General features: G+C 42.4%; 2 protein-coding genes and 1 long non-coding RNA gene across 3 annotated transcripts in view; 2 read left to right on the top strand and 1 right to left on the bottom strand.

The window, feature by feature from the left end:
* Positions 1 to 342: 342 nt before the first annotated feature.
* On the top strand, positions 343 to 5,601 carry LOC114812960. Its single transcript, XR_003760574.2, has 3 exons — positions 343 to 572; positions 3,951 to 4,089; positions 4,494 to 5,601. It is a non-coding gene; the product is annotated as an uncharacterized LOC114812960 (long non-coding RNA).
* A 3,734-nt stretch (positions 5,602 to 9,335) lies between these two features.
* Positions 9,336 to 25,268, top strand: part of MOSPD1 (motile sperm domain containing 1) — a 27,603-nt gene continuing 11,670 nt past the window's right edge. The window contains exons 1-4 of the mRNA XM_029068084.2: positions 9,336 to 9,434; positions 18,616 to 18,867; positions 19,010 to 19,085; positions 21,263 to 21,483. Coding sequence (XP_028923917.1) covers positions 18,714 to 18,867; positions 19,010 to 19,085; positions 21,263 to 21,483 — 451 coding nt within the window. The 5' untranslated portion in view covers positions 9,336 to 9,434; positions 18,616 to 18,713. The remainder of the gene's footprint in view (positions 9,435 to 18,615; positions 18,868 to 19,009; positions 19,086 to 21,262; positions 21,484 to 25,268) is intronic.
* The window catches only part of PABIR3 (PABIR family member 3), a 148,839-nt gene continuing 145,047 nt past the window's right edge, over positions 21,477 to 25,268 (bottom strand). The window contains exons 18-19 of the transcript XR_003760573.2: positions 23,673 to 23,785; positions 21,477 to 23,296 (exon numbers count right to left, since the gene is read on the bottom strand). The gene's annotated coding sequence lies outside the window, so the exon portion shown is untranslated. The remainder of the gene's footprint in view (positions 23,297 to 23,672; positions 23,786 to 25,268) is intronic.

Genomic DNA, 25,268 nt, shown 5'->3' with positions numbered 1-25,268 from the left:
CAGTGTATTGCCCCCATTGGACACTCAATGAATATTCTTACTTCTACTGCTACTTTTTAAAAATTGAAAAAATTAAATTCCACGTATTGAAGGTTTTAAGAACTCTCAAGTTCGCTTTAGCTGAAAAATTTTTGCTATGACTATAACTTCATCACAGACACCATTTCATCAGAAAGATTACTCCTCTCTGGAATTTGCATAAAATGCAAGTGACTAAGTGATCACTTGACTGGATAGCTACCTTTGGCATACATAGCAATGTTGAGGCAGCAGGTCTTAATTTAGGGCGACTGATTCCCCTGTCAGTCCAAACTAACAATAGCCAAACTTTGTTTTTGCAGGAAGAGCCATCTTCTGGAGGGAGAAGAATGATGAGATAAGAATGAAGACATTAGTACAAACCGAAGGAGCCCAACCATCCCAGGAAACAGCAGGCTCTTAATAGAAGAAGAAATCTTCTATAATCATGATTCGGTGTAAAATGACAGAATTTTGCAGATTTCACACTCCAAAATGGGATTGCTAATGAATATGCTAAGAAAAAACTCAAGGAAAACTTCAAAAAAGTGGAGGTAAGGGGTGTTTTGGGGTTTAGACTTGGAGATAGAAGTGGAACTGAATGGGATAAAATCCTAAAAAATCCATTATTTTAAAAATTACAATGAATAAGACACCTACCTCAGAAACAATTATCAATCTTTCAAGGTCAAACTTCCTGCTCAGGGTCTCAAGGCCTAGCTGTAGGTCAGTATTTGAAAGTGAAATAAAGCCACATGGCTTTATCCTCCTGACTCTCCCTGCATCTGCTGCATAGTTTTTTCCTCTTCCCAGGAGCGGTGGGGTCTGAATCTCAGGCCTCGCCACCCTCTAGGGGCAAATTTATCATTTGGCTGCCCCTTAGTCTATTAATGATAATATTAAAAATATTCTTCAAGTGATATGCATTCAAAAAATACATTGATTATTTTGTGAACTTTGAAATTTGAAACACATGCAAGCTCCTTTTCCTTCCCACAAGGGAATTGACAATATGCATTGATACCAATAACAATTGTTTTCCCACCATATATCTTTCTTTATTACTTTTCCCTATAGCTATTATTTTTGCATTGCACTCCATTCACTTTTTTCTTCCATCCCTCATTACCTGAAAGAACAAAAGCAAAGCTGTCTAGTCTCACATTTGAATGTGTACAGTTCCTAAAGCGAGTTCATGGTCGGGCCAACCAGTTTTATTAGGAAGACTGCTACATGTTGGCTTTGTTTGCAGTTATATGCAGATATTTATAGAGTGCAAAGTGCAATGGAAAAAATACCTATCTTGAATTATTAATATAAAAATATTTTTCTGAAAAATTTCTGTGTCCCTCCAAATTTGCCACTCAGGCCAGGGTTTATAGGGCGCCTTTTGGAAAAATCCACCATTGCTTCCCACAACGGGAACTTTCACTGTGTAGGTGGATGACTTCTCATCTCTTCCCCTGCATCTATGGGGACTATCATCTCTTTCTTTCTTGGTGCTAGGCAGTGATTCAAGGGTAGGGGGGAACTAGGTCTCAGTCATCATGATAGTAATCATAATAGTATTTATTAAGTGCTTCCTATGTGCCAAGGACTGTATAAAACCCTGGGGAAAAAGTACACAGGTTCTCACGGCTCACGGTCTAAAACCTGAGGTGGGAAAAAGGTTTAGTGAAAGCTGCGAGAGGCAAGATCCCCCTTTCGAGGACCTCCAAACCACATTGCTCCCTTTTCCAACCAGTGGAATTTATTGAGCACTTCCTGAGGGCCAGGCACTCTACTACTGATACCACCAATAATAATAATTGTGGTATTTGTTAAGTGCTTACTATATGCAAAGCATTGCAGTAAGCCCTGGGATAGATACAAGATAATTAGGTCTGATACAATCCCTTTTCCTCATCTGCTTTACAGTCTGATTGGGGGGAGAACAGATATTTAATCCCCATTTTACAGATGAGGAAATGGAGGCCCAGAGAAGCTAAGAAGTTAAGTGACTTTCCCAAGGTCACACAGGAGGCAGAACCGGGATTAAAACCCAGGGCCCTGACTCCCAGACCCGTGCTTTTTCCACTAGGCCACGATGTTTCCTTGTACTAAGCAATTAGGAGAGTAAACATGATCCCTGCCTCAAGGATCTTACAGTCTAGCAGCACTTTGTTGTTCTCCCTGTGAAGTGGGGATGATGACGACAAACTGTTTCTTTGCAGGTCGTGGTGGGAGGGGTTGTCTGAGATCTGATCCCTTAAAAGCTGGTAGCCTCCAGGGCCAGAGAGATACCCATCCTCATTGCCTGCCTCTGGATGTGCCTGTTATGCTGCTGTCCTAATTGAGTAAGAACAAAAAAAGAATCAGTTGATAGTCTCTGGCTAAAATGGATTGATTCCATTCCATCCATCCATTCTACCAGAAGGTAGGATTAAGTTTCTGTTGGCAAAATTCTATCAACTGTTTTGTCCCTTCACAGTGAGGATTGACATACAGAATATGATTTGATTAAAAAGGATGAACTTCTCACAAATGTCACTCAGAACTCCAATGTCAAAAGCACCATTAAATTCTCCACATCAGGCACTGGAGCCGCTATCTTTAATAAGTGAAGACATCCAAATAGATTTGAGATCAAACCAATTTTGAATATCTGAAATTTTTTGATGTCTTGGAGCCCAAGTTTGTCTCTGAACCAGAGTTGGGGACTAATGGGGATAGAAGGCCCAAAGCCCAACCCAGGATCAGACATGGACACCACCTCCTTCCCTTCAGCCTTGCAATCCTAGGAGAAGTGGGTCATTTTTAATCCACCCCCAAAGAGTCTGTTCTGCAGCAAAAAAAAAAAAAAAGGCATTCAGGACACTCTAGATAACCAAAAAAGTTTTATGTTGATGAAAAATCAAGTATCTGGTTTGTGGTTACATGGGAGTTTACTGTGTTTCTCATTTATACATCTTCAGATATTTTCTGGGAACTGTTTTCACTTATTTAAATTTTACATTTTAGTTTGTGAGGTCATTTGTTCAGTTTTAAACTAAACATTTAAATTTAACTTGCATCCTCAAACTATCTAGTATTCTCGATACATCAAAATGATGTCGGCCTGGCCCGTTTTTCTGTAACAAACAGAGCAGGTATTTAACCCCCTTTTTACTGTTGAGGAAGGTCGAGGATCAGAGAAGTTAAGTGACTTGCCCAAGGTCACACAGCAAGCAATTGGCAGAGCTGGGATTAGAACCCAGATCCTCTGGTTTCCAGGCCCGTTCTCTTTCCAATAGGCCATGCTGCTTCTCACACTATACTCAGTCTGTCAGGGAATTTATCTGCTCTCATGGCTTCAGCTACCACCTCTGTGTGATGTCTCTCATGTAATAATAATAATAATGATGGTATTTGTTAAGTGCTTACTATGTGCCAAGCGCTGTTCTAAGCACTGGGGTAGATACAAGGTAATTAGGTTGCCCTGTGTGAGGCTCCACAGTCTTAATCCCCATTTTACAGATGAGGTAACTGAGGCACAGAGAAGTTAAGTGACTTGCCCGAAGTCACACAGCTGGCAAGTGACGGAGTCGGGATTAGAACCCACGACCTCTGACTCCCCAAGACCATGCTCTTTCCATTAAGCTACGTGACCCCCAAGTGCACACCTCTCACCTGCTTTACAATTTCACATTTCCACTTTACTCTAGAACATCTCTGCAGGGGTATCTTGCTGCATCTTAAACTCAATATGACTAAAACAGAATTCCTGTTCTTCCCTCTTAAACCACCCATTGGCCACCACTGGACCTACTCATGATCATCCTGGCCCAACGCTAAAAATGTTATATGGAAACTAAAAATAACCTGTTTGCTGCTGACTTCTGAAGTGGTGGTCAGGCTATTTTTAGCATCTGGGCCCTGGTGCTAGCCTTATGGGTGGGGTTTTTGCCTAATAGGAATCAAGAATCAGCAGTTGGCATATAGCCAGCAAAGAGGCGATGACAAGAGGGGATGAAGGGAAGAGAGAAGACACAGAGTGGGTGGACTCACAGGAGACGGTGGCGGAAGGTTTCAGGAGGAGGTTGGAAGCCAGTGGTAAGCCACAGTTAAAATATGAAGCTTCTACTTTAAGAGATTCAGCATTGTTAATCCTATTGGTTCCTTCACATCTTCCCCAAACGCAATACTTAAAATTGATTATTTCATTCTACACATTTTCAAAATATTCAAAAATTTTGGAAGGTACTTGTTCAAAATGAAGGACTTTATCGTTTAACATTTGAACACTGCACTAGTACCACTAATTACCATAACTAAATATTCCCTGTAGTTTGAAACTTAAGGAAATGTTCCTCATTTCCTGCCCTGCATTGATGTGTGCAAAAAAACTAGGGATGATTTATTTCCGTAGCAGCAAGGTAATCAGACATTCTAGTGGGTGAAAACATTCTAGCACTATACTTTCATGAATTCTCATACTTACATCTCCTTGTTTCCAGGTCAGCTAAATGCCTTGGTGATAGAATATTGCTGATTTTACTGCCTGACCTGAGCTTCTTCTAAATGCCCGGTTACAGGCAACTGTGTGTTTTACCATCCCCGAAATAGTTAAGAGCAAAGACTGTCCTGGCATAAAGGTATGAATAACCAATGAAAATGTGCTTTGATGATGTAATGGTTTTGAGATAACTTTTCATTGGTTGGATATATTTTTATTCAGTGTTTTTGCTTCCCAGAGTAAGGCTAGATTGTTTCTAGGTGAATCCTGATAGAACTGCAGTTAGCTTGCTCCTGCTCTTGTAGGTACATTTTAATATGGTTGGTTAGTCTCTCTATTAAAGCTAAGTACTGTAGTTCACATGCCAATTCTTAAATCTGCATTGCCTCTTTTTGAACATATAAACATCCCAAATCATTAAGAAATGAGGTACAGGTTACATCGAGAACCATTTTTCCAAATGCCCTTCAACTGAGAATGTGATAAACGGCTTCTGAAAATGAGCTCTAGATGCAAAGAGGGGCTTTCAGCCTGCTGGATGACAAAACATTCCAATTTTCAATGTTTATTATCTTCTGCCTGTATTTGACAGATAGGAAGATGCAAGAGAAGCAGTGTTGCCTAGGGGATAGAGCACGGGCCTGGGAGTCAGAGGATCTGGATTCTAATCTTGGCTCTGCCTCTTACCTATATGACCTTGGGAAAGTCACTTAACTTCTCTGCACCTCAGTTACCTAATCTGTAAGGTGGGGATTAAGACTGTGACTCCTGTGTGGGACCTGGACTGTGTCCAACTTGATTAGCTTGTACCTACCCCAGTGCTTAGAAGAATACCTGGCATATTGTAAGTGTTTAACAAATACCATAAAAAAAAAGAGGGCAGGTCAGCTTCAGCTCTTTGAAGTACTTTAAATACAAGGGCACAAGGGAAATCTGGTTATATTTAAGGTACATTTTAAGAATACATAACCGTAAGATCTCAATGCCATGTTTCACATATTGAGACCATGTTAATCTTTATTCTATGTGATGGAGTATTTCTAAATGTGCTGCAGTATGCATAGTGACCTAACGATATTAGGGCTCAATTAAACTATCCCAAATCCAGTGGCCTGTGTGACATATTCCTTGCCAGTAAAGTAGTATAAAGTCCCAATTTTTTCTTCCTAACTCTTCGGTCATAACTTCGGTAACTTCCTTTAGGATTGGATTATTATCTTCATGATCTTCCTTTGACATTTCTATCGCGACTATTCTCTTCCTCATGTCTCACATTCAGTGCTTCTTTCTGTACACATGTTGGCCCTATTTCTATCCGAAGATAAACAGTCCTCTTCTCCTGTTTCTTTACGCTTGAAATATCCCCTTTGATTGACGTCATCTCCAGTCACTGCTGAGAATATCCATTAGTCAATGGTATTTGAGAGCCACCTGTGTGTAGAGCACTGTACTAAGTGCTTGGGAGAATGAAAGACCATTAGAAGATACAATCCCTGTTCTCAAGGAGCTTACACTCTAATGTACCTTCAGTACACAGAGATTGATGAATCCTGTTTTTATATGGTCCAAAATGGAAATCACAAGGGCAGCAGCGAGACGGTCCCTTTAATGTCAGAATCCAAAGAATCAAACGTTTCTACCTGGCGACTGGACTGATTTTACTCTGGGACTCAAAACAGAGGTTGATGTCAGTCACAAATTTCTGATGGTCATCCAAATAGAAAGTTTGGATGGTCAGCATTCGTGGAGAGGAAGATTGCAGAATCAATCAATGGTATTTTATTGAGAGCTTACTGTGTACAGAGTACCACACTAAGCACTTGGGAGAGTAATAATAACAATAATAATAATAATGATGGTATTTGTTAAGTGCTTACTATGAGCCAAGCGCTTGGGTAGATACAAGGTAATCAGGTTATCCCACGTGGGTCTCACAGTCTTAATCTCCAGTTTATAGATGAGGTAACCGAGGCACAGAGAAGTTAAGTGACTTGCCCAAAGTCACACAGCTGACAAGTGGCGGGGCCGGGATTAGAACCCACGACTTCTAACCCCCAAGCCCGGGCTCTTTCCACTAAGCCACGCTGCATGTAGCAGAGTTGGTAGACCCATTTCCTGCCTTCAAGGAGGTTATAGTCTGGAGAGGACTTAAAGAGATTTCTTCAGACTTCTGAAGATTCAGCAATACCCAGTACTGTTTTCAAAACTGAGTAATATAAAAATTTCTCATCTTGTTTCCATGGGAAAGGACTTGTGAGGTGACATTCAATAGCCTCTTGGTACTACAGTGTGTAACATAAAAAGCAGCAGACTCTCCCAATATACATATAAAACACTGTTGTGAGTTAAACATTTATAAAGTGGTTTATAAAGATGCAGTTGGTTGTTTTATCACACTATGAGGAACACATTTAAAATCTAGGCTAATATTTTGCTAAGGGCAAGGAGGTGGCAGGTAATTTTGTAGAAAAATGCCACTGTGCATTTTTTGGGATTACTTCAGTCAGTTCTCACTAAGATATTTTCATTATGTGTTTTGGATAGAGCACTATGAGGGAACTTCCCTTTGACAGCATGTGTCTCTGGAAGCCCTCTCGCCTCCTTGGCTCTCACAAATGATTTATTTAGGGAAACCTGGACCAAAAGTGCCAATCTTACATAAAGGCAACTCTGAAGGATTGACCTTGCATAGCATAATCCGATAAAAAAAATGGGATATCCCTTAGGTTTTGGTTATACTGTCATGGCAGCATATGGCTGTGAAGAAAACACGTCTTTATCATCACTTCTGTACAGTCTAGCTAACTCTGGGATTGCTAGGCCATTGGGCGCCCCTTAAAATCTATTTGAGAGATTCCAAACCACCCTTCTTGTCTAGATCCATATCAGCAGCATAGCAGAGTGAAAAGACCAGGGGTCTGCCAGTCAAGCTCACCTGATGTGTACCACTGGACAAAATCACCACTTCCCTGAATCTCAATTTCCTCATCTGTAAAGTTGGAATTTAATACCTGGTCTCCCTCCTTAGACTGTAAACCTCACCTCTTGTGGAACAAGGACTGTGTCTAATCTGATTATCTTCTATCCACTGCAGCATTTAGCAAAGTGCTTTGATAGGGTTGATGCTGTGGGTGATGTTGTATTTGCACACTTGATACCGTGTGGTTTAATGGAGTATACTCATGTGAGTTCTCACTTGGGACATGCCAGGGTCACCTGTGTACTGGAGAGGTCTTAACCCCAAGGCATTTAAATACTCACACCCCTACAGCACTTATGTACATATCTCTATACCTAACTGCTTTCATTCAATAGTATTTATTGAGCGCTTACTATGTGCAGAGCACTGTACTAAGCGCTTGGAATGAACAAGTCGGTAACAGATAGGGACAGTCCCTGCCATTTGACGGGCTTACAGTCTAATCGGGGGAGACGGACAGACAAGACAATGCTTTCCTTACCTCTATTTTAGTCTGCCTCCCGTGCTAGATTGAGAAGCGGCGTGGCCTAGTAGAAAGAGCATAGGCCTAGGAGTCAGAGGACCTGGGTTCTAATTCCAGCCCTGCCACTTCTCTGCTGTGTGACCCTGGGTGAGTCCCTAACTTCTCTGTGCCTCAGTTCTCTGTTAAAAGGGATTAAAACTGTGAGCCCCGTGTGGGACATGGACTGTCTCCAACCCGATTAACTTGGATTTCATTCATTCAATCGTATTTATTGAGCACTTACCGTGTGCAGAGCACTCTCCTACGCGCTTGGAATGTACAGTTCGGCAACAGAGACAATCCCTGCCCAACAACGGCTCAGTCTAAAAGATGCAGTCTTATATTGCATCTTTTAGGATGCAGTCTCATATTGCATCTTTTAAGATGCAGTCCAGTGGCTGTACTCTCCCAAGCGCTGAGACCAGTGCTTTGCGCACAGTACGCGCTCAATGAATACGATTGAATGAATGGTTAGTACAGGGCCTGGCACATAGTGAGAGCTTAACAAATACCACATAAAAAATTTTAAGTTTCCTTGAGGACGGGGCTCATGCCTACTTACTCTCTTTGTACTCTTCCTAGTGCAATGCTCTGCACAGGGTGAGCACCCTCTAAATTCCACTGATGGAATGATAACGTTTCAGGACGCGCTTCGAACGAGTCCTCCCTGCCTGCAAACAAGCCATGGTGCAATTCCACTCTGCAGAACGAGTTCATTCTTGCACACCTACAGAGTCCGGGGTGAGGACAGGGCCTGCTCAGGCTGCCGCGCGGTGCTCTCCCAAGGGTTTAGGGCAATCCATTCATTCAGTAGTATTTATTGAGCGCTGACTCTGTGCGGAGCACTCTATTAAGCGCTTGGAATGGACAATTCGGCACCAGAGACAGACCCATCTATTAGACGGGCTCACAGTCTAATCGGGGGAGGCAGGACGAAACCAAAACAAGACGACATTATGATAAATAGAATCAAGGCGATGTGCACCTCATTAAGAAATAGGGTTATAAATAGTCTCTGCAAACGAGCGCAGTGCTGGAGTGGGGGGGGGGAGGAGCAGAGGGTGGGGAGGGGGGAGAGTGCCCATGGTGAGCGCTCAGTAAATAGGATCGACTGATTGAGGGAGCAGAGATTGGACCGGGGCTTTCTCCGTCCTTCCCGGGACGAGCTCGGGGGAGGGGGTGGAGGTATGTAGGGGCTGTGTGGTGGACGCCTACTGCGGCGGGAGATGGAGCCGGGGCGGGGAGCGAGCGCCAGACAAAAGCGGGCACGGCGAGCGGGGCCCCGCCCCCGACGCGCGTCCCCGCGGGGCCCGCCCCCGAACGCGCGCCCCCGCCGCGCAGGCCTCCGCTGGCCCACAATGCAGCGCGGCCCCCAGCCCCGACTGACAAAGGGACCCGAGTGGCCACCCAGCGAAGGGGAAGGACCGACCGACCCACAGCCGGACGGAGCCACCCCTGAGGTAAGCGCGTCCAAGGGGTCGCCGCCGCCCCTTCCCCCGTGGGGGCGAAAATCCAAGCGGAGGGGATTCCTCCCGGCGGAGAAGCGGGGGGCAGCCGCTGCCCTCTGTCCGTCCGCCGCCGGCTGAAGGACCGGCTCCTCTCGCCCTTTCTACCCGCCGCCCCCGGGCCCCGCTGACGAGGCCGGGCTTGCGGCTGGGCCGCCGCAGCCTCCCTCAGGAGGGCCCGGAGGGAGGAGGAGCGGGGGAAAAAGTCCCGTCCTCTTCGTCCTCCTCGTCGTCCTCCTCTTCCTCCCCGCCGGGCGGAGGGGGGGGGGGCACAAGAGGGGGGTGGGGTCCGCTGTCCGGTCCTGCCTCCTCCTCCTCGTCGCCCCTTTCTTTCCCGGGCGGCCGCGGCCCGAGCCCCGCTGCCCCCGCGCTGAAGGGGCCGACGTGACCCGCCCCACGTGGAGCCGGCGCGGGGCCTGGCTGGGCGGAAAAAGCCCGGGCCTGCGGGGGCACAGGACCTGGATTGGTGCCTTCAGGAGGATTTATTGAGCGCTTACTGTGTGCAGAGCACTGGACTGAGCGCCTGGAATGGACAGTTCGGCAACAGAGGCCATCCCCGCCCAGTGACGGGCGCCCAGACTAAACGGGGGAGACAGCGCAGCACAAGAGAACAGAACAAAAACAACGTCATCAAGATAAACAGAATCAAGGGGATAGACGCCTTATTCACAAAATAAATAGGGTAATCAATAATATAGACCTATGAGCACAGTGCTGAGGGAAGGGGGGAGGGGGAGCAGAGCGAAAGGAGGGGCTCAGTCTGGGAAGGCCTCCTGGAGGAGGTGACCTCTCAATAGGGTTCTAGCGAAGCAGCGGGGCTCAGTGGAAAGAGCCCGGGCTTGGGAGTCAGAGGTCGTGGGTTCGAAACCCGGCTCTGCCACTTGTCAGCTAAGTCACTTCACTTCTCTGTGCCTCATTTACCTCATCTGTAAAATGGGGATTAAGACTGTGAGCCTCATGAGGGACAACCTGATTACCCTGTATCTACCCCAGCACTTAGAACGGCGCTCTGCATAGTAAGCACATAACAAGTACCAACATTATTATTATTAATCCCGCCTCCGCCGTTGTGTGCTCTGGGACCTTGGGCAAGCTACTGAACGTCTCTGGGCCTCGGTTACCTCATCGGGAAAAACGAGGATGAAGGCAGTGGAGCCCCAGGTGGGGCAACCTGATGACCTGGTATTCCCCCTCCCGGTGCTTAGAACTGTGCTCGGCACATAGTAAGTGCTTAAATACCATTCATTCATTCATTTAATTGTATTTATGGAGCGCTTACTGTGAGCAGAACACTGTACTAAGCGCTTGGAATGGACAATTCGGCAACAGATAGAGACAATCCCTGCCCAGCAACGGCACACGGACTAAGCGGGGGAGACAGGCAGCAAAACAAAACAAGTCAGGAGACCATCATCATCATCATCATTATTATTCATTCATTCAGTAGTATCTATTGAGCATTTACTATGTGCAAAGGACTGTACTAAGCGCTTGAAATGTACAATTTGGCAACAGATAGAGACAATCCCTGCCCAATGACGGGCTCACAGTCTAAACGGAGACAGCAAAGCAAAACAGAACAAAACAAAAACAAGACAATGTCATCAAGATACATAGAATCAAGGGGATGTACACCTCATTGAGAAAATAAATAGGGTAATAAATAATATATTCAAATGAGCTCAGTGCTGGGGGGACGAGGGGAGCGGAGGGAAAGGGGGGCTCAATCTTGGAAAGCCTCCTGGAGAAGGTGAGCTCTCAGTAGGGCTTTGAAGACGGGAAGAGAGTTTGGCGGAGATGAGGAGGGAGGGCATTCCAGGACAGCGGTAGGACGTGGGCCAGGGGTCGACGGCAGGACAGGTGTGAACGGGGGGGGACAGTGAGGAAGTGAGTGGCAGAGGAGCGGAGTGTACGAGGTGGGCAGTAGAAAGAGAGAAGGGAGGTGAGGTAGGGGGCAAGGTGATGGAGGGCTTGTTATTACAGTGTCAGGGACATGGGGAGGGGGGCCTTTACCTTTCTGGAATGTGCACTTATTCTCCCATTAGTGCCTAAAAATACTCCCTGTTTACCTCGGATCCTGGAAAAACCCATATTTAGAGTATGGAAAGCCCAATAATATTTATAATGCAAAAGCATGTGAGGTGGGATGGAAAATTAAGATGTCCTTCGGGTTGTTCATCCAAGAGAAACCTACTGGACAGCAAGAATGAATGCTTCTGTTTTAGACAGGGAATCTTTGGAAATGGTATTTAAAGGCTTGGTGACAGTGTTTTGAGATATAATTGTGGTGGTTTTTCCTCAGGCCAGGGGAACTCTTTCACCATAAAATGGGAACTGTGGGGTACTCTGCACACAGTAAGCGCTCAATAAATATGATTGAATTGGGTAAATTAAACCACATAATGTGCAGCAGAATCATTATTCATTCATTGTATTTATTGAGCACTTCCTGTGTGCAGAGTACTGAACTAAGCGCTTGGAAAATACAATTCGGCAACAAATAGAGACAATCTCTACCCAACAATGGGCTCACAGTCTAGAAGGGGGGAGATATATAACGTTTTCCTGAGAATATGAGGCCACTCATCATTTTTACCATAGAGCAATTTCTCAGTAATCCCAGTAATGAGACAAAGCTAAGAAACCAACACAAAACACATCTCCCTTTCAGTGGGGAGTCCAGTTTTAATTATGGCCAAGATATGGAAAAGTCAAAATAATATTGAACATCCTATCCAATTTTGAATATGAAAAGTGATAAGTGGAAGTCTTATAATATTGGAATCACCTCTTGCCATTTTGTGGCATTAAAAGGTCATCCACTACTAAGTTTTCATATAGGTAACAAAGCATCGGAAGTGTTATCTTCAAGTATATAGAATGGCGATAGATCCACACACACACTAGTATTTCAACAACTTTTGAGCGGAGAACATTCCTTGGCAATATGCATTCACAAAATTAACTAAGCTGTTAGAGTTTGGGAGAACATGTAATCAGTAAACAATAAAATGTGTCATAGAGATGTGCTGTACAAACATTTATTTGCTCACAGCATCCTTGTTGGATAAATTTTTGAATTGAGTCAAAGGTTATATGCAGCATTCCCAGGAATGGGCCTGGCGATAGAGTGCAGACTCCATGCCTCTCAAACCGCGTTTGCTGCGTAAACCCTGGAAATTAGACTATAGAGGGTAGGGTTCAAGGTTTATTTAGCCTTTCAATTCAACTCTTCTGGATTAGGTGGGATGTTAAATTGAAAAGGGAAAAGTAGCTCATTTGTTCTAACCTTCAGAAAAATGCAGATGGCTGTATTGTTTAAATCTTTGAGTGTGGCTTATAAATATCCTTGCAAGTAAGCTTTCAGTGACTAAGAATTGTCACCAGTTTTAAAGCTTGATTAAAAACACTACCTAGGCACTGTGTAAATAGAGATGACTATCAATCAACACCACTATTATTATATAGAATACCTGACAGAAGAGTCAAGTTAAAATTCTAAGGTCACATTTCCTGGATCCCACCAATCCTTAAACTCTCAAAGTATCCTCCAGATAAAATCTAATTTATAAAATACACTAGCCTACCTTACCTTTCAAAATTGTGCATAATAATCTATATGTAATCAGGTAAAAATCAGTGACCCATAGATGTTGGACAAAAATATCATTACCTTTAATATACAATTGAAGACAATTTTCAGCCCTATGCACACATTACACATTCCTATTTAAAATTACTTAACATCTCTAAAAAAGGTGTTTTGGGTAGTGGTCCCTTCAGTATTAGAAATACAGCTGAGAGGAGTTCCCTTTAGTTGTAAGGGAAAATAATGTGGCTCGAAGTACAAGTACTCTTAGTCCTTCATTCTTAAATGGTGAAATTTTAGAAATAACCTCCAACAGAGATGAGCATCCAGTAGGCATATTGATGGACTACAGAGAGGGGGCAACTGCTCCCGACAGGTATGGGACTGTTGTTGCCAGCCAGTGTGTTATGGCCCACTTGTTTGCATTGGTAACCTCCCTGCGGTGCTTGGTTTCCAGTGTACATCTGACACTGCCATGGTGTACTATGACACACAGGGGCATGTGATATATCAGAGGTGACAGCTCAGGAAGAACAGCCTGAGCATATTTTCTTCCCCTACTCTTTGCCCTCCCTATTTGTTTCACCCAGGCTTCTGGCAGGGGAAATAGAGGATTGTGTGCCCACATACCACTCCTGACATGTTGGGTATGCCTCCCAAGTGATGAAATTTGCAAATACTGGTCTAGAAGCTAGATGAAGGATTAATCAATCATACTGACTGAGAGCACACTGTGTGCAGAGTACTGTACTAAGCACTTGGAAGAATGCAGTATGACAGCATAACTGAGTTGGTAGACATTCATTCATTCAATAGTATTTATAGAGTGCTTACTATGGGCAGAGCACTGTACTAAGTGCTTGGAATGTACAATTCGGCAACAGATATATTCCCTGCCCGCAACAAACTTACAGTCTTGAGGGAGATACAGACAATCAAATAAATTCTTGGGTCAGGTTAGGAAGTGGGTTAGTTGTGCACCAGGGAAGTAATGATTGGAATACTGTGACATGAAGCCCTGAGAAAAACTACGCTTTAAGAAAGGGGGTAGTTTTCAGAAACGAGATCATGTATCTGGGCCAATCAAGAGGCCCAGTTGGAACAGAGAAATGGGATAAATATTAAAGTTTTGGGACCTCAACAAGTATTTCCTGAATTTGTCTCTTGCTTGAGTGATCAATCAGTGGCATTTATTGAACGCTTCCTGTCTGCAGAGCACTGTACAAAGGATTTGGGAAAGCACAATACAACAGTGTTGGTAGACCTGTTCCCTGCTCACAGCAATTTTACAGTCGAGGCAGTGAGTAAGCATGGAAGGGTTGTGGGAAGATGAGTCTAGGGGAGTGTGACAGAGTGGGTATTGAATTTCAGGACCAGACAAGTGAGAGAGGTATTTTCTAACGCTTAGGTTGCTGTGAGCATTGTTCTGTAGTTTAATGAGGAATAAAAAATACTTATTGTATTAATCTAAGGGGAATGCCTAAACATCCTTTTTAACATATGGAAAAGACAGTAAAGCAGGACAGTTCCCATTAGGAGCCATCTTGCTATAAAATACCTAGAATGAGATGCATAAATTGTCCTGCAGAATAGGCATTCAAAAGGAATAAAGGAGTAGAATCTGGCCAGAATTCAAAATGAAACTGCCTGAATGTTTTGAACTATAAAACTGATTGCCCACATCTGCTAACAGACATTTTAAATGGCAATACAATTGAAAACAAGGCAGTGCAGAGAAAACCACAAAATAAGATTTTTTACCAAAAAACCCCTCCAAAATTGGTCATCAGCCCCCACTAACTTGGCCTACCTTTCCATCATCTTATTAAGGGAATGTGGATTTACCCATGAGAGCCAAAACTACAGAGGTAGGTGAAAAATCTTCTCACCTAAATAGTGTCAGGAGAAAAAGGGGCAGAGCTTTTTCTCTGCCTACCAAGAGCCAAGTGGGCTTGGCTCAACCCAGAACCACTCCTTATTGTGGTACAAAAGGTCACTGGCCAGTTCCTGGGAAATGTAGTTTTTTCTTTCCTTTTCTACAATTCCTTGGCCAACCTTCAACAGGACATTTTGGTTGTTTTGAACATAGTCAACCGAAGACCAACTATAAAACAGCACAGTCTAACAGTTCCTGTGATCAAGGTTTATATCGTGGCTAGGCCACATGTACCAAGTCTTGCGAGTCCTAGAACATTTTAAGGATGCACATTTTCTGCTGCGGAAATACTTCCGCAGTGAATTTACTTCTGAGATATTTCCGGCATGCATTTAATGTCATTCGTTCTTAGTGTACCAAATTCATTCACATAATTACATCCATCACGTATTCCCCTGGATTTTGAGGAAATAAAAGATTACTTTTGCAGTGATAATAATGATAATCATGGTATTTGTTTAGCACTTACTATGTTCTAGGCACTCCCGTCCCACCCCCTCAGCACTGTACTCGTCCGCTCAACTGTATATATCTTCATCAACCTATTTATTTTGTTTATTTTGTTTAATGAGATGTACATCACCCTGATTCTATTTATTTGCCATTGTTTTTATGAGATGTTCTTCCCCTGGACTCTATTTATTGCCATTGTTCTTGTCTGCCTGTCTCCCCCGATTAGACTGTAAGCCCGCCAAAGGTCAGGGACTGTCTCTGTTGTCGATTTGTACATTCCAAGCACTTAGTACAGTGCTCTGCACATAGTAAGCGCTCAATAAATACTATTGAATGAATATTAAGCACTGGGGTGGATACAAGGAAATCAGGTTGGACACAGTCCCTGATAACATGTGGGGTTCACAGTCTCAATCCCCATTTTACAGATGAGGCACTGGGCAAGTCACTTCACTGTGCCTCAAAGTCACACCGCAGACAAGTGGCGGAGCTGGGATTTAGAACCCATGACCTTCTGACTCCAAGGCCCGTGCTTGATCCACTATGCCATGCTGTTTCTAGTGGTGAGCAAGGTTGGGAATGTCATGGCCACTGACTGGGGGGTAAAGTACGGTAACTCATTGAGTGCCTAGTGTATGAAGCATTTGGGAGACTGCAGTAGAAATGGGAGGTATAGGCTCAAGTGCTCTCTGTCCTTTATTTTTCTTCTGCCTTCCTTCCCTCCTTGCATTTCTTTTACTACCCTTACTGCTAATCTTACTGGTCCCCTGTTTCGGGGTTGCAAAAATTTTGCATGAAATTGGGGTAATTATGTGAGTAAATTTGGTAATACAGTTTGTCCCGACTTAATTTTGGAATCTATGAATTGATATATATCTCAGAGCTACAGAGCATTTAAAGAGGGGCAGAGGGACTATTTCAACAAGAAATTAGGGGGATTTGGAAAAACTGACAAAATCAAGTCTTAATTTAGTATGACTTTAATGTTTCAGTGTCTTTACTGGTAGAGATACTAACATTGCTAGATGACCTGTTGGTGTTGGTAAGGATGCTCCACCTCCATCCTAGTTTTTGTTGATGGCAGCTTGGGAGGCAATTTATTTCCCAGCCAAGATAAATAAGTAGAAACAGCTGCAAGAGAAGGGAACACTGATAAACTGAACAAAATTGTTCATGTGTGGGGGAAAAAGGGTTCTAAAAATAGTCATTTTAAAATGTTTGACAAAATGCTTTTTGATCAGAAAAAAGTCTGAGGAATACAAATGAATACCCAGATATAGTTTGTGGATTTCAATACTTATTCAGAACTAAATTGGGAACCACATTTCACAGTCTTTTCCCTAAAATATTTTCTTTGAAATACTTGTGTTACTTATAATGGGCACTTTTTCAGCTAGAGCCCAATAGCGGTCTTGGAACGTAGCTGCAAATATTATTTAGCGATAGCAAATTTGAATGTTCTAGTCCAAATTATTAAACTTACTCTGCAAAGTAATTGCAGAGCTCATTCATTGATGTTGAGACAGAAAGGGTTTACCAAAATTCTGAGTAAGCATAGAATCTAAATTGCAATTTACTGATGCACTATTTTGTTAAAAGACTTCTCGATGAAGAAATAGAATCTCAATGTCAGGAACAATATACTCTGCTCTTTGTTTTTAGAATATTAGTTCATTATAATGGAAATTAATCCTTAGCTTTGAAGAGAAAGTGGATTTGGCAAAGATTATTAGAATTGCAATGTTCAGCTTTTGAAAAAAGACGAGCCTAGTCCCTTGGTCTCTTGAATAAATTCGATTATGAATTTCACAAGAAATGCTAACACTTAGCAAAGTAGGTAAAATCTAATGGCATGTGTTTGAGTGATCTAGCTTTAGCTTCAAAATAAAAAATGATTGGGGATATAAAATGGATTATTACACAAATGCTAATTTACATAAATATGTTAACATTTTCTATAATACAAATTGATGGCTTTTTGGTGCCTGGAGACTTACTAGTTATTAAAAGGGAAGCACGTGGCCTTTTAGTTTTTATTAAATGAATTCCAAAATGTGCTGGTTTGGTTGTTTGAGTGATTGGAGTAGAAGCTTTCCCCTCCAAGCCCCCCTGACTGTAAACCCACTGTGGGCAGGGATTGTCTCTCTTCATTGCTGTATTGTATTTTTGAAGTGCTTAGTAGAGTGCTCTGCTCACAGTAAGTTCTCAGTAAATATGATTGAATGAATGAATGAAGTCTGAGGCAGAAAAATGGGGAAAAACAGAGCTCAGGTGATTATTATATTTTTGCTGTTAAATTTAGGCAAATAATTTATTTCTGCTTTGATGTAATGCAGTTTAACAATACAGATTTATAAGTAAAATCATGATAACATTAAAATAATGAAAAAATTAATTCCAGGATTATCAATCATTCAGTCAGAATTTATTGAGCACTTATTGGGTGCTGTAGTAAGCTTTTGGGAAAATACAGTACAACAGAATTGGTGGACACATTCTCTACCCACAAGAATGATGATGGTATTTGTTAAATGCTTACTACATGCCAGGCACTTTTCTAAGTGCTGGGGTTGATAGAAGCTAATCAGGTTGGACACAATACCTGTCCCATATGGAGTTCATATGGGACTCACAGCATTAATCCCCATTGTACAGATGAGGTAACTGAAAGATAGAGAAGTGAAGTGACTTCCCCGAGGTCACACAGCCAACACGTGGTGGAGCTGGGATTAGAAATGACCTTCTGACTTTCAGGCCTACGTTCTATCCACTAGGCCACTCTGCTTCTCATGGCCACACTGAGCTTACAGTCTAGAGGGGGAGATGTTAAAATAAATTATGGACATGTACATAGATTAAAATCTTACCCTAGTCAATCAAGGTAATTCAAGTTGTTGGTAAGGAATTATAGACTACAGAGAAACTTTGAGCGGCATTTCAAAGCATATGCTTGTGTGAAAGTAGTATCTGAAAATTATTTTGTAAAACACTGTGGTCAAACTGTTAACTAGACATCAGTAATGTTTGCTGTTTTTAAAGGAGAATGAGCTCCAAACAGTCATCAAAACAAATGTCAGTAGCACATCTGCATTATGATTAAACTATAGTTCACAACACGATCCTCATCCTGTTTCTTTTTCTGTCTCTTCCCTCTTTAGGGATTGCCAAAATGAATTGGCTCTCCTAACTGAAAACAAAGAAAGCAGTTCAGAACAGATTCAAGAGCAGGTGAAACAGCAAGAAGGAATCTGTGCCAATGCAGCAACAAAAAAGACAACCAGAGTTAGTGGAGGGAAATCTTCCCGTTTTTGTGTTTCCTACTGAGCTTATATTTTATGCAGATGACCAGTCAACCCACAAGCAAGTGTTGACTCTTTATAACCCCTATGAATTTGCCTTAAAGTTCAAAGGTGGGTGTCTGTGGTTCAAATGAAGGGCTGTGGGGTTCTCTTAAGCCATGTAACTATATTTTTGTATCAGTTTTGCAATTCTGGAAGTTGACGAGAATTTCTGAAGAGTTGCCCTTAAACAATATCATTTTTTAAATTTCAGTTCTATGTACAACTCCGAATAAGTATGTGGTGGTTGATGCTGCAGGTGCAGTAAAGCCCCAGTGCTGTGTGGATATGTAAGTAAAGGTCATTTACCATTAAACATTTTACTTTTAAAATAATTTTTAAAATAATTTAAAATTTGTTTATCAAAAGCGAAGTTAAATTGGATGTACGTTTGGTAACACCAAATTTGATTACTCTTAATTTGATTTTTCTTACTCCATTTATCGCTTGCTGATTATTAAGGCTTTTTTTAAAGAAAATTAAAAATGAATTGGTCAGATAGACTTTTAAAACAAAGATGATTAAGGTCTGATTAGGCCGCAATATACTCCTGGGGGGAACCTTCCATTTTTCATGGTTTCATAGGTGCAGTGGTAAGAGAAAAGGGTCAGGCAGCTAATTACCAGGCAGGACCTGGTAGTGCTATGGTAGTGCTGACCTTTCGGTCAGACATTCATCCAGTTTTTAATTTTTAGGTATCTGGGCTTAGTGAATATTAGCGGGCTTCTAGCAGCTACTACTTGCCAGTAATCAGTCATTCAATCAATGGTATTTATTTAGTGCTCATTGTGTGCAAAGCACTGAACTAAGTGCCTGAGGGGGGTATTAATATAATAGTGTTGGTAGGCACTATTCCTGCCCACAGGGAGCTTACTTTTATTAGAATTTTACTAGAATTTCATGACACATTTCTCTAAACCAAAGCCCTCCTCTCTCTGCCTCCTATCCACACACTCACACTCTTTAAAAAAAATATTTTCATCAATTTTGAACCGGGTGACAAGATATATATTGAAAATGGTCCCTTCTCTCAAGTAACTCACATTCTGGGAGGAAACAAACACAGACTAACAAACACCCAAGGTAACATCCCAACATGTGAGTGTTTTCTAAATCCTCTGCTGCAGCCCTTGTGACCTTTATTTATCAACCTAGCCCTGATGACTGAGGGCCTGGGGTACCCCGTTCTATCAGTGTGAGGCTGATAAACATGCCCTTGTGAAATATAAAAAAACTGCTTGTCTACCTGTAGTAGGAAGATGTCTGTCTCTTTAAATAATGGTGATAGCCTAGCATAATTCAACTTTTATTAGAATCCTTATTTTGTGGGAAAGCAAAATTTGCTAAAAATGATTCAGCTCACTAAGTTCAGTCAGTCATTGGTATTGAGTGCTTACTGTGTGCAGTGCACTAAACTAACCACTTGAGTTCAAAACATTAACCTGTATAAACAGAAAACTGAGCTCTTCAAGTGAGGTCACTTCATTTGGAAAATAAGTTATATTTTTGGTCAAACAATTTTAAAATGAGTTCTAGCTTTAGGTCTAATAGTGATCAGATTTTTAAAAAATTGACTACTTTTAACATATCCATGAGAATTGGGATCAGTCAACTGTCATTTAAAACCTTGACTGTTACTACCCAAATATGGTGCAGTGTATTTCAGAATTTTAAATTAAAAAATATCCAGGAATCTAAATGAAAAGGAAGAGGTTAGAATTTGACACTTTTTCAAACTCTCTCAAACTTCCTGTCAAGCACATGTTTTATGGTCACTTTGATAGACTGTTATCAAATAAAACTAAAATTAACATATTTTGTTGTGTTTAATATATACCAGTTGAACATGGAAAAACATTGGGACTTCTGCCGGCCATTGTGCTGTTTTAATCCACTTTGTGGTTTCTGCCTACCAGCATTGAACTCAGTTTGACAGAGTGAGATTTGTATTTTAAGAAGGGTTTGGACAGGACAAACTGATCCAATGAACTGTAGTTGTGATGTATTGGAATGAGAGAAAATGTTGTCAGAATGCAATTACATGGCAGATGATAAGCATTTTTATCTGTACTAGATAATGGTTCAGTCAGTGTTGCCATCGTGCATGTTTTTATTACATGTTTTGGATAGAATTTTATTGTGAATTAGGGAGTTCCTTCCAAAAACCTGATTAAATGTGGGAAGAAGTTGTTTTGCGCATGTGTGTGGCATTGGACAGAGTGGGAGTCCCCACAATGTACTCTTTCAGTAATGTGAAGATCTTAAAACACAACCATTGCGTTTAGAACTATCCATGCTTGAATTTAGAAGCAAAAGTATTTCCAGCCCTATTGCATGTATTCTTGAACTATTTCATGACTAATCGTTGATTTCTTGATACATTTTAAGGTCTTTATTTTACTGCAGTTTTAAATCATGATTTTTACATGCTTTGTAAGCTTTTTTTTTTTTTTTAAATCTTTGACAGTGTGATTCGCCATAGAGATATTCGGTCCTGTCATTATGATGTGATAGACAAATTCCGACTTCAAGTTTCTGAACAAAGCCAGAGGAAGGCTTTGGGTCGGAAAGAGGTTATTGCTACCCTTCTTCCATCTGCAAAAGAACAGCAAAAAGAAGAGGAGGAAAAAAGGATAAAGGAACACTTGACAGACAGTGTCTTTTTTGAGCAGAGTTTGTGTCAACCAGGTAGTCTCTCTTTGAAAGCCTTTTGAAAAATTGTATGCTTTATAGGCTTAAAACAGCTTTGAAAATAATTAGAAGCAAATTATCCAAGAAAAAGTATTTGCCCAAGCCTCCAGCTGCTCACCTGCTTTGGTGTTGGAATAGGGGATGGACCAGCTGAAAGTAAAATTTCGCAGCGGGTATAAAATCTGGTAGTGGGTCTAGTGTGATTTAGGTAAATGTCCTCATCTGGGAGTCCTGTACCATGGAACCAGCTTTTTATTTTTGGTTTGGGGGTGGAGCATTGAGGAAATGGGACTTTGGGACAGGAGAAGGTTGGGAAGGGGAGGGAGATGCTGGTAGAGGTACTCACTTGCTGAAGTATTAGTATTTAGAGTGCCTACTGGGTGCAGTGTATTGTACTAAGTACATAGGAGGTACAGAACAAAGAAATGACAGGTACCCTCCCACGAAGAGCTTATACTCGTACAAGAGGAGCTTAGATTGGCTTTCTCTTTCTCCTCCACCTCTGTAGCCATATTTCTGGCCCGCACTGACTTAAGAGCAAGAAATTCCTCACCTTTAAACTCTGTGAGGAGGAGCTGCCACCAGTGGATAAACCCAGGGAGCCCAGGGAATCCAGTGAGAGATAGGATGGGTGTCCAGAGCTTTGGGGCCTCAGTGGGGGTTGACGCCAGGGCCAGGATTAGACAGTTGGCTGCCTGAAGTGGGGACGTAAGTCTACTACCTGCCAATTTCCACACTGTGCAAGCAATATAATGATGTCACATGCAACATTTTGAGGCACACCATGGTTATTCTGAGCCTGAGGGTGAGGCTTTGAGTGTACGGAGGAAGGAAAGCATAAAAGGAACAATTCTTACACCTCTGCCCCTTTAGCCTTTACCTGGCACTGAAGCCAACACAAGTGGTTAACCTCTAAACAAGCCACACATCAGCTTGCCTCATTCCTACCCCCTCTGTCCAAGGTGGTGGTGGTGGTGGTGGTGACTTCATGGGAAGGATCCTGGTGCAGGGACACCCTTGAAGCCCCACAGAGCACACTGCTTCACAGGACCAAAAGCTAAACACATTGTGGGGGTAAGGCAGGCGCAAAGGGACCATAACTGCTCCCAGACTCTGACTCACGAGGACCAGAAACAGAGATGTTCTGTTATCTTCTTCCTCTCCTTCCCCCAGCAGTGGGTAAGAACTGGAGCTGCCTGGACTCTACTTTTGTGCCCTTTGTGGATCCAAGCAGCAGGACTGCTCTTCCTGTCCAGAAAGCTGTATGGGCAAAGCCATTATTAAAGCCTTTAGCTCTTGCTTTAGATCTGTGTGGCCAACCATCTTAGGAAAGTCTGGCTCGGCTGCCATTTCGGGGATTTCCGGGGGAGCCACTATCTTGGGAAGGTCAGGCATCACGTACCTGCTCCCCACCTCGTGACTCCCTGAAGCAACTACTTTCCTTGCTTACTGTCTAAAGCTTGCCCTGTCCAGTTCTGGCCAGTTTCCATAGGCCAGATTGTGGCTGCTGGTCTGGTGGAGGTAACTTGGCTATATTGCTTTGGCCACGGATTGTGACCGCAAAGGGATGCAACGACCGTCTGGACTTAAGGGATGCCCAAAGGTAGCAGTGGAAATGGAGTTCCAGTCTCCATCCTATCCATGAAGGATCCTCCAGGCTGCGTGAGCGACCTCAGCAAGGGTGAGCAATCTGGCTTCCATACCTTTTAGGGCTCTGGGATGGCATCGAGCTCCAGTATCTGGTGAGGACCAGAAAAGCGGTGGTAATAGCAGGGAGTTCCTCCTCCTCTTCCACCCTGTCCTTTTCCTCCTGGCAGGGGGCAAGAAGTGGAGCCAACATGTTGGCCTTGCTTACATCCTCTTTCCAGCTCCAAGCAAGCATGAAAGAAGCAGCATGGCCTATTGGAACACTTGCCAGCTGTGACCATGCACAAGTCACTTAACTTCTCTGTGCCTCAGTTTCTTCATCTATAAACTGGGGATTAAATACTCCCCCCACCACCACCCCACCCTTGGACTGGGCCCTCCATGTGAGACAGTTTATGAACTGGTTATCTTTTATCTATACAAGTGCTTAGTACAGTGCTTAGCACATTACCACAATAATAATTAGCATTGATATTATTATGATTCTTAGCAGCTATGGTTGCTCATCCTGCCCCAAAAGGTACAGATGGTATCAGTACCTGTAGTCCAGTGTTGGCTGGGGGTTCTTTGGAGGAAGAACTCAGAAATGCTGAAACTTGTTTTGTGGCTATTCTTCCACCAGGAGCAAGGAGCTGACCTTGGGATTATTTCCCTGAACAGAGAGAGAAACAGTGCTTCAGGGGGAAAGGGAGGACAGAGGAATGATTAAGAGCATGTCAGCAGTTTGTTTAATCTCACAAGACAGACTCATTTTAGAGTGCCTGTGTGAACCTGACACCCAAGTCTGCTTTTTGTAAATGGCATAGGGGAACCTGGGAAATTTAATAGGTTAAATCCATTTTCCAAAGTCATTTCAAGAGATATGTATAAAGTAGGAATTTAATTTTCATTGTGATAAACTGCTGTATAAGCCATCATATTACTGTGCATTCTGTGTTGAGCATACCACCACCCAACTCACTGATTATTAATAGTTTACCAGTTTTCTCAAGCATTTGTCCAATAGGAGTATTTTAGTTGGTATATGCTGGCTTTAGTCAGTCTATTATCTTCTGCCCAATTAATAAATACTTTTTAACTGTTAGGTCATTTTTTCAGATCCAGAAAAATCCCTAAATGTGTGTTAGGGTGGAAGTAAAGTAACAGGATTATTTCAAGAGCATTACCCATTAAGAAATACAGGTGATATTAGATGACATGTTGTTATAAGAATGACTTCTGTAGTGTTTTTTTAATTAAAAGAAATAGGGACTTCATTATTTTTTTAAATCAGGGCAGTCCATAGGATTCAGGTGCAATAAGTGAAATTCCATTAAGTGGCGAACAGTTTTCTGTTAAGTTGTAAAAATGTGTTTTTAGTAGAGGTGGCAGAGAAGTAATGTGTGCCTAAAGTGGTCAAAATGTTTCACATATGTTCTCAACATTAATTTATTTATTGAGCACTTGGGGCAGAATACTCCATTTAGTGTGTATCATTAAGTAGAAGAGGGTGATATTAACCTTAAAGGGTTTGAAATAACAGACCTAGAGTTTAAAGGAATTGTCCAGGGTCATGGGGAGTCAGTGGTGAAGTAAAACTAGAGCCCATATGTTTTTCTGCCTAGATTTAGCTGCCTACAAGGCGAAACTGGCTGAATTCCAACTTAAAATTGGTGAAGCAGGTGTACTATTTCTGAGAAAATTTAGTTTTACAATTAATTCCATGAGCTTCATATCAGGCCATCAATAGTATGTGAGGGTCCACTGTGGGCAGAGCACTGTACTAAGTGTTTAAGAGAGTAAAAATTAACCCATTCCCTCCCTCAAAGACCTTACAAATTAGCAGAAGACAGATGTGAAGATATATTTTTAGACAGGTGGAATGAAAAGGAGTTGGGAATGTGAGATTAGTGCATATGTAATCGCGTTTGAAAGATGTATACGAAACTGCTGCAGGAGGTTGAGAGTGCTGAAGTGCTTAGGTGGTGCAGAAGTGTTGGTAAGGCAGTAAGATGGATATAAGCAAAGTAGATTAGAAATTAATCAGTGAAGACCTCCTGGAGGAGTTATCTCAGAAGGACTCTGGGGAGAGCTGTGGATTGCTGATTTGAGCTGGTGGGTGGGAGGGGGAAGATAGCACATAAGGGCAAGCTGTG

This window comes from Ornithorhynchus anatinus, chromosome 6 (genome assembly GCF_004115215.2).
Source record: "Ornithorhynchus anatinus isolate Pmale09 chromosome 6, mOrnAna1.pri.v4, whole genome shotgun sequence".
Taxonomy (NCBI): Eukaryota; Metazoa; Chordata; class Mammalia; order Monotremata; family Ornithorhynchidae; genus Ornithorhynchus; species Ornithorhynchus anatinus.
Note: the sequence above shows the minus strand (reverse complement) of the source record. Positions and strands in the feature narration are given on the sequence as shown.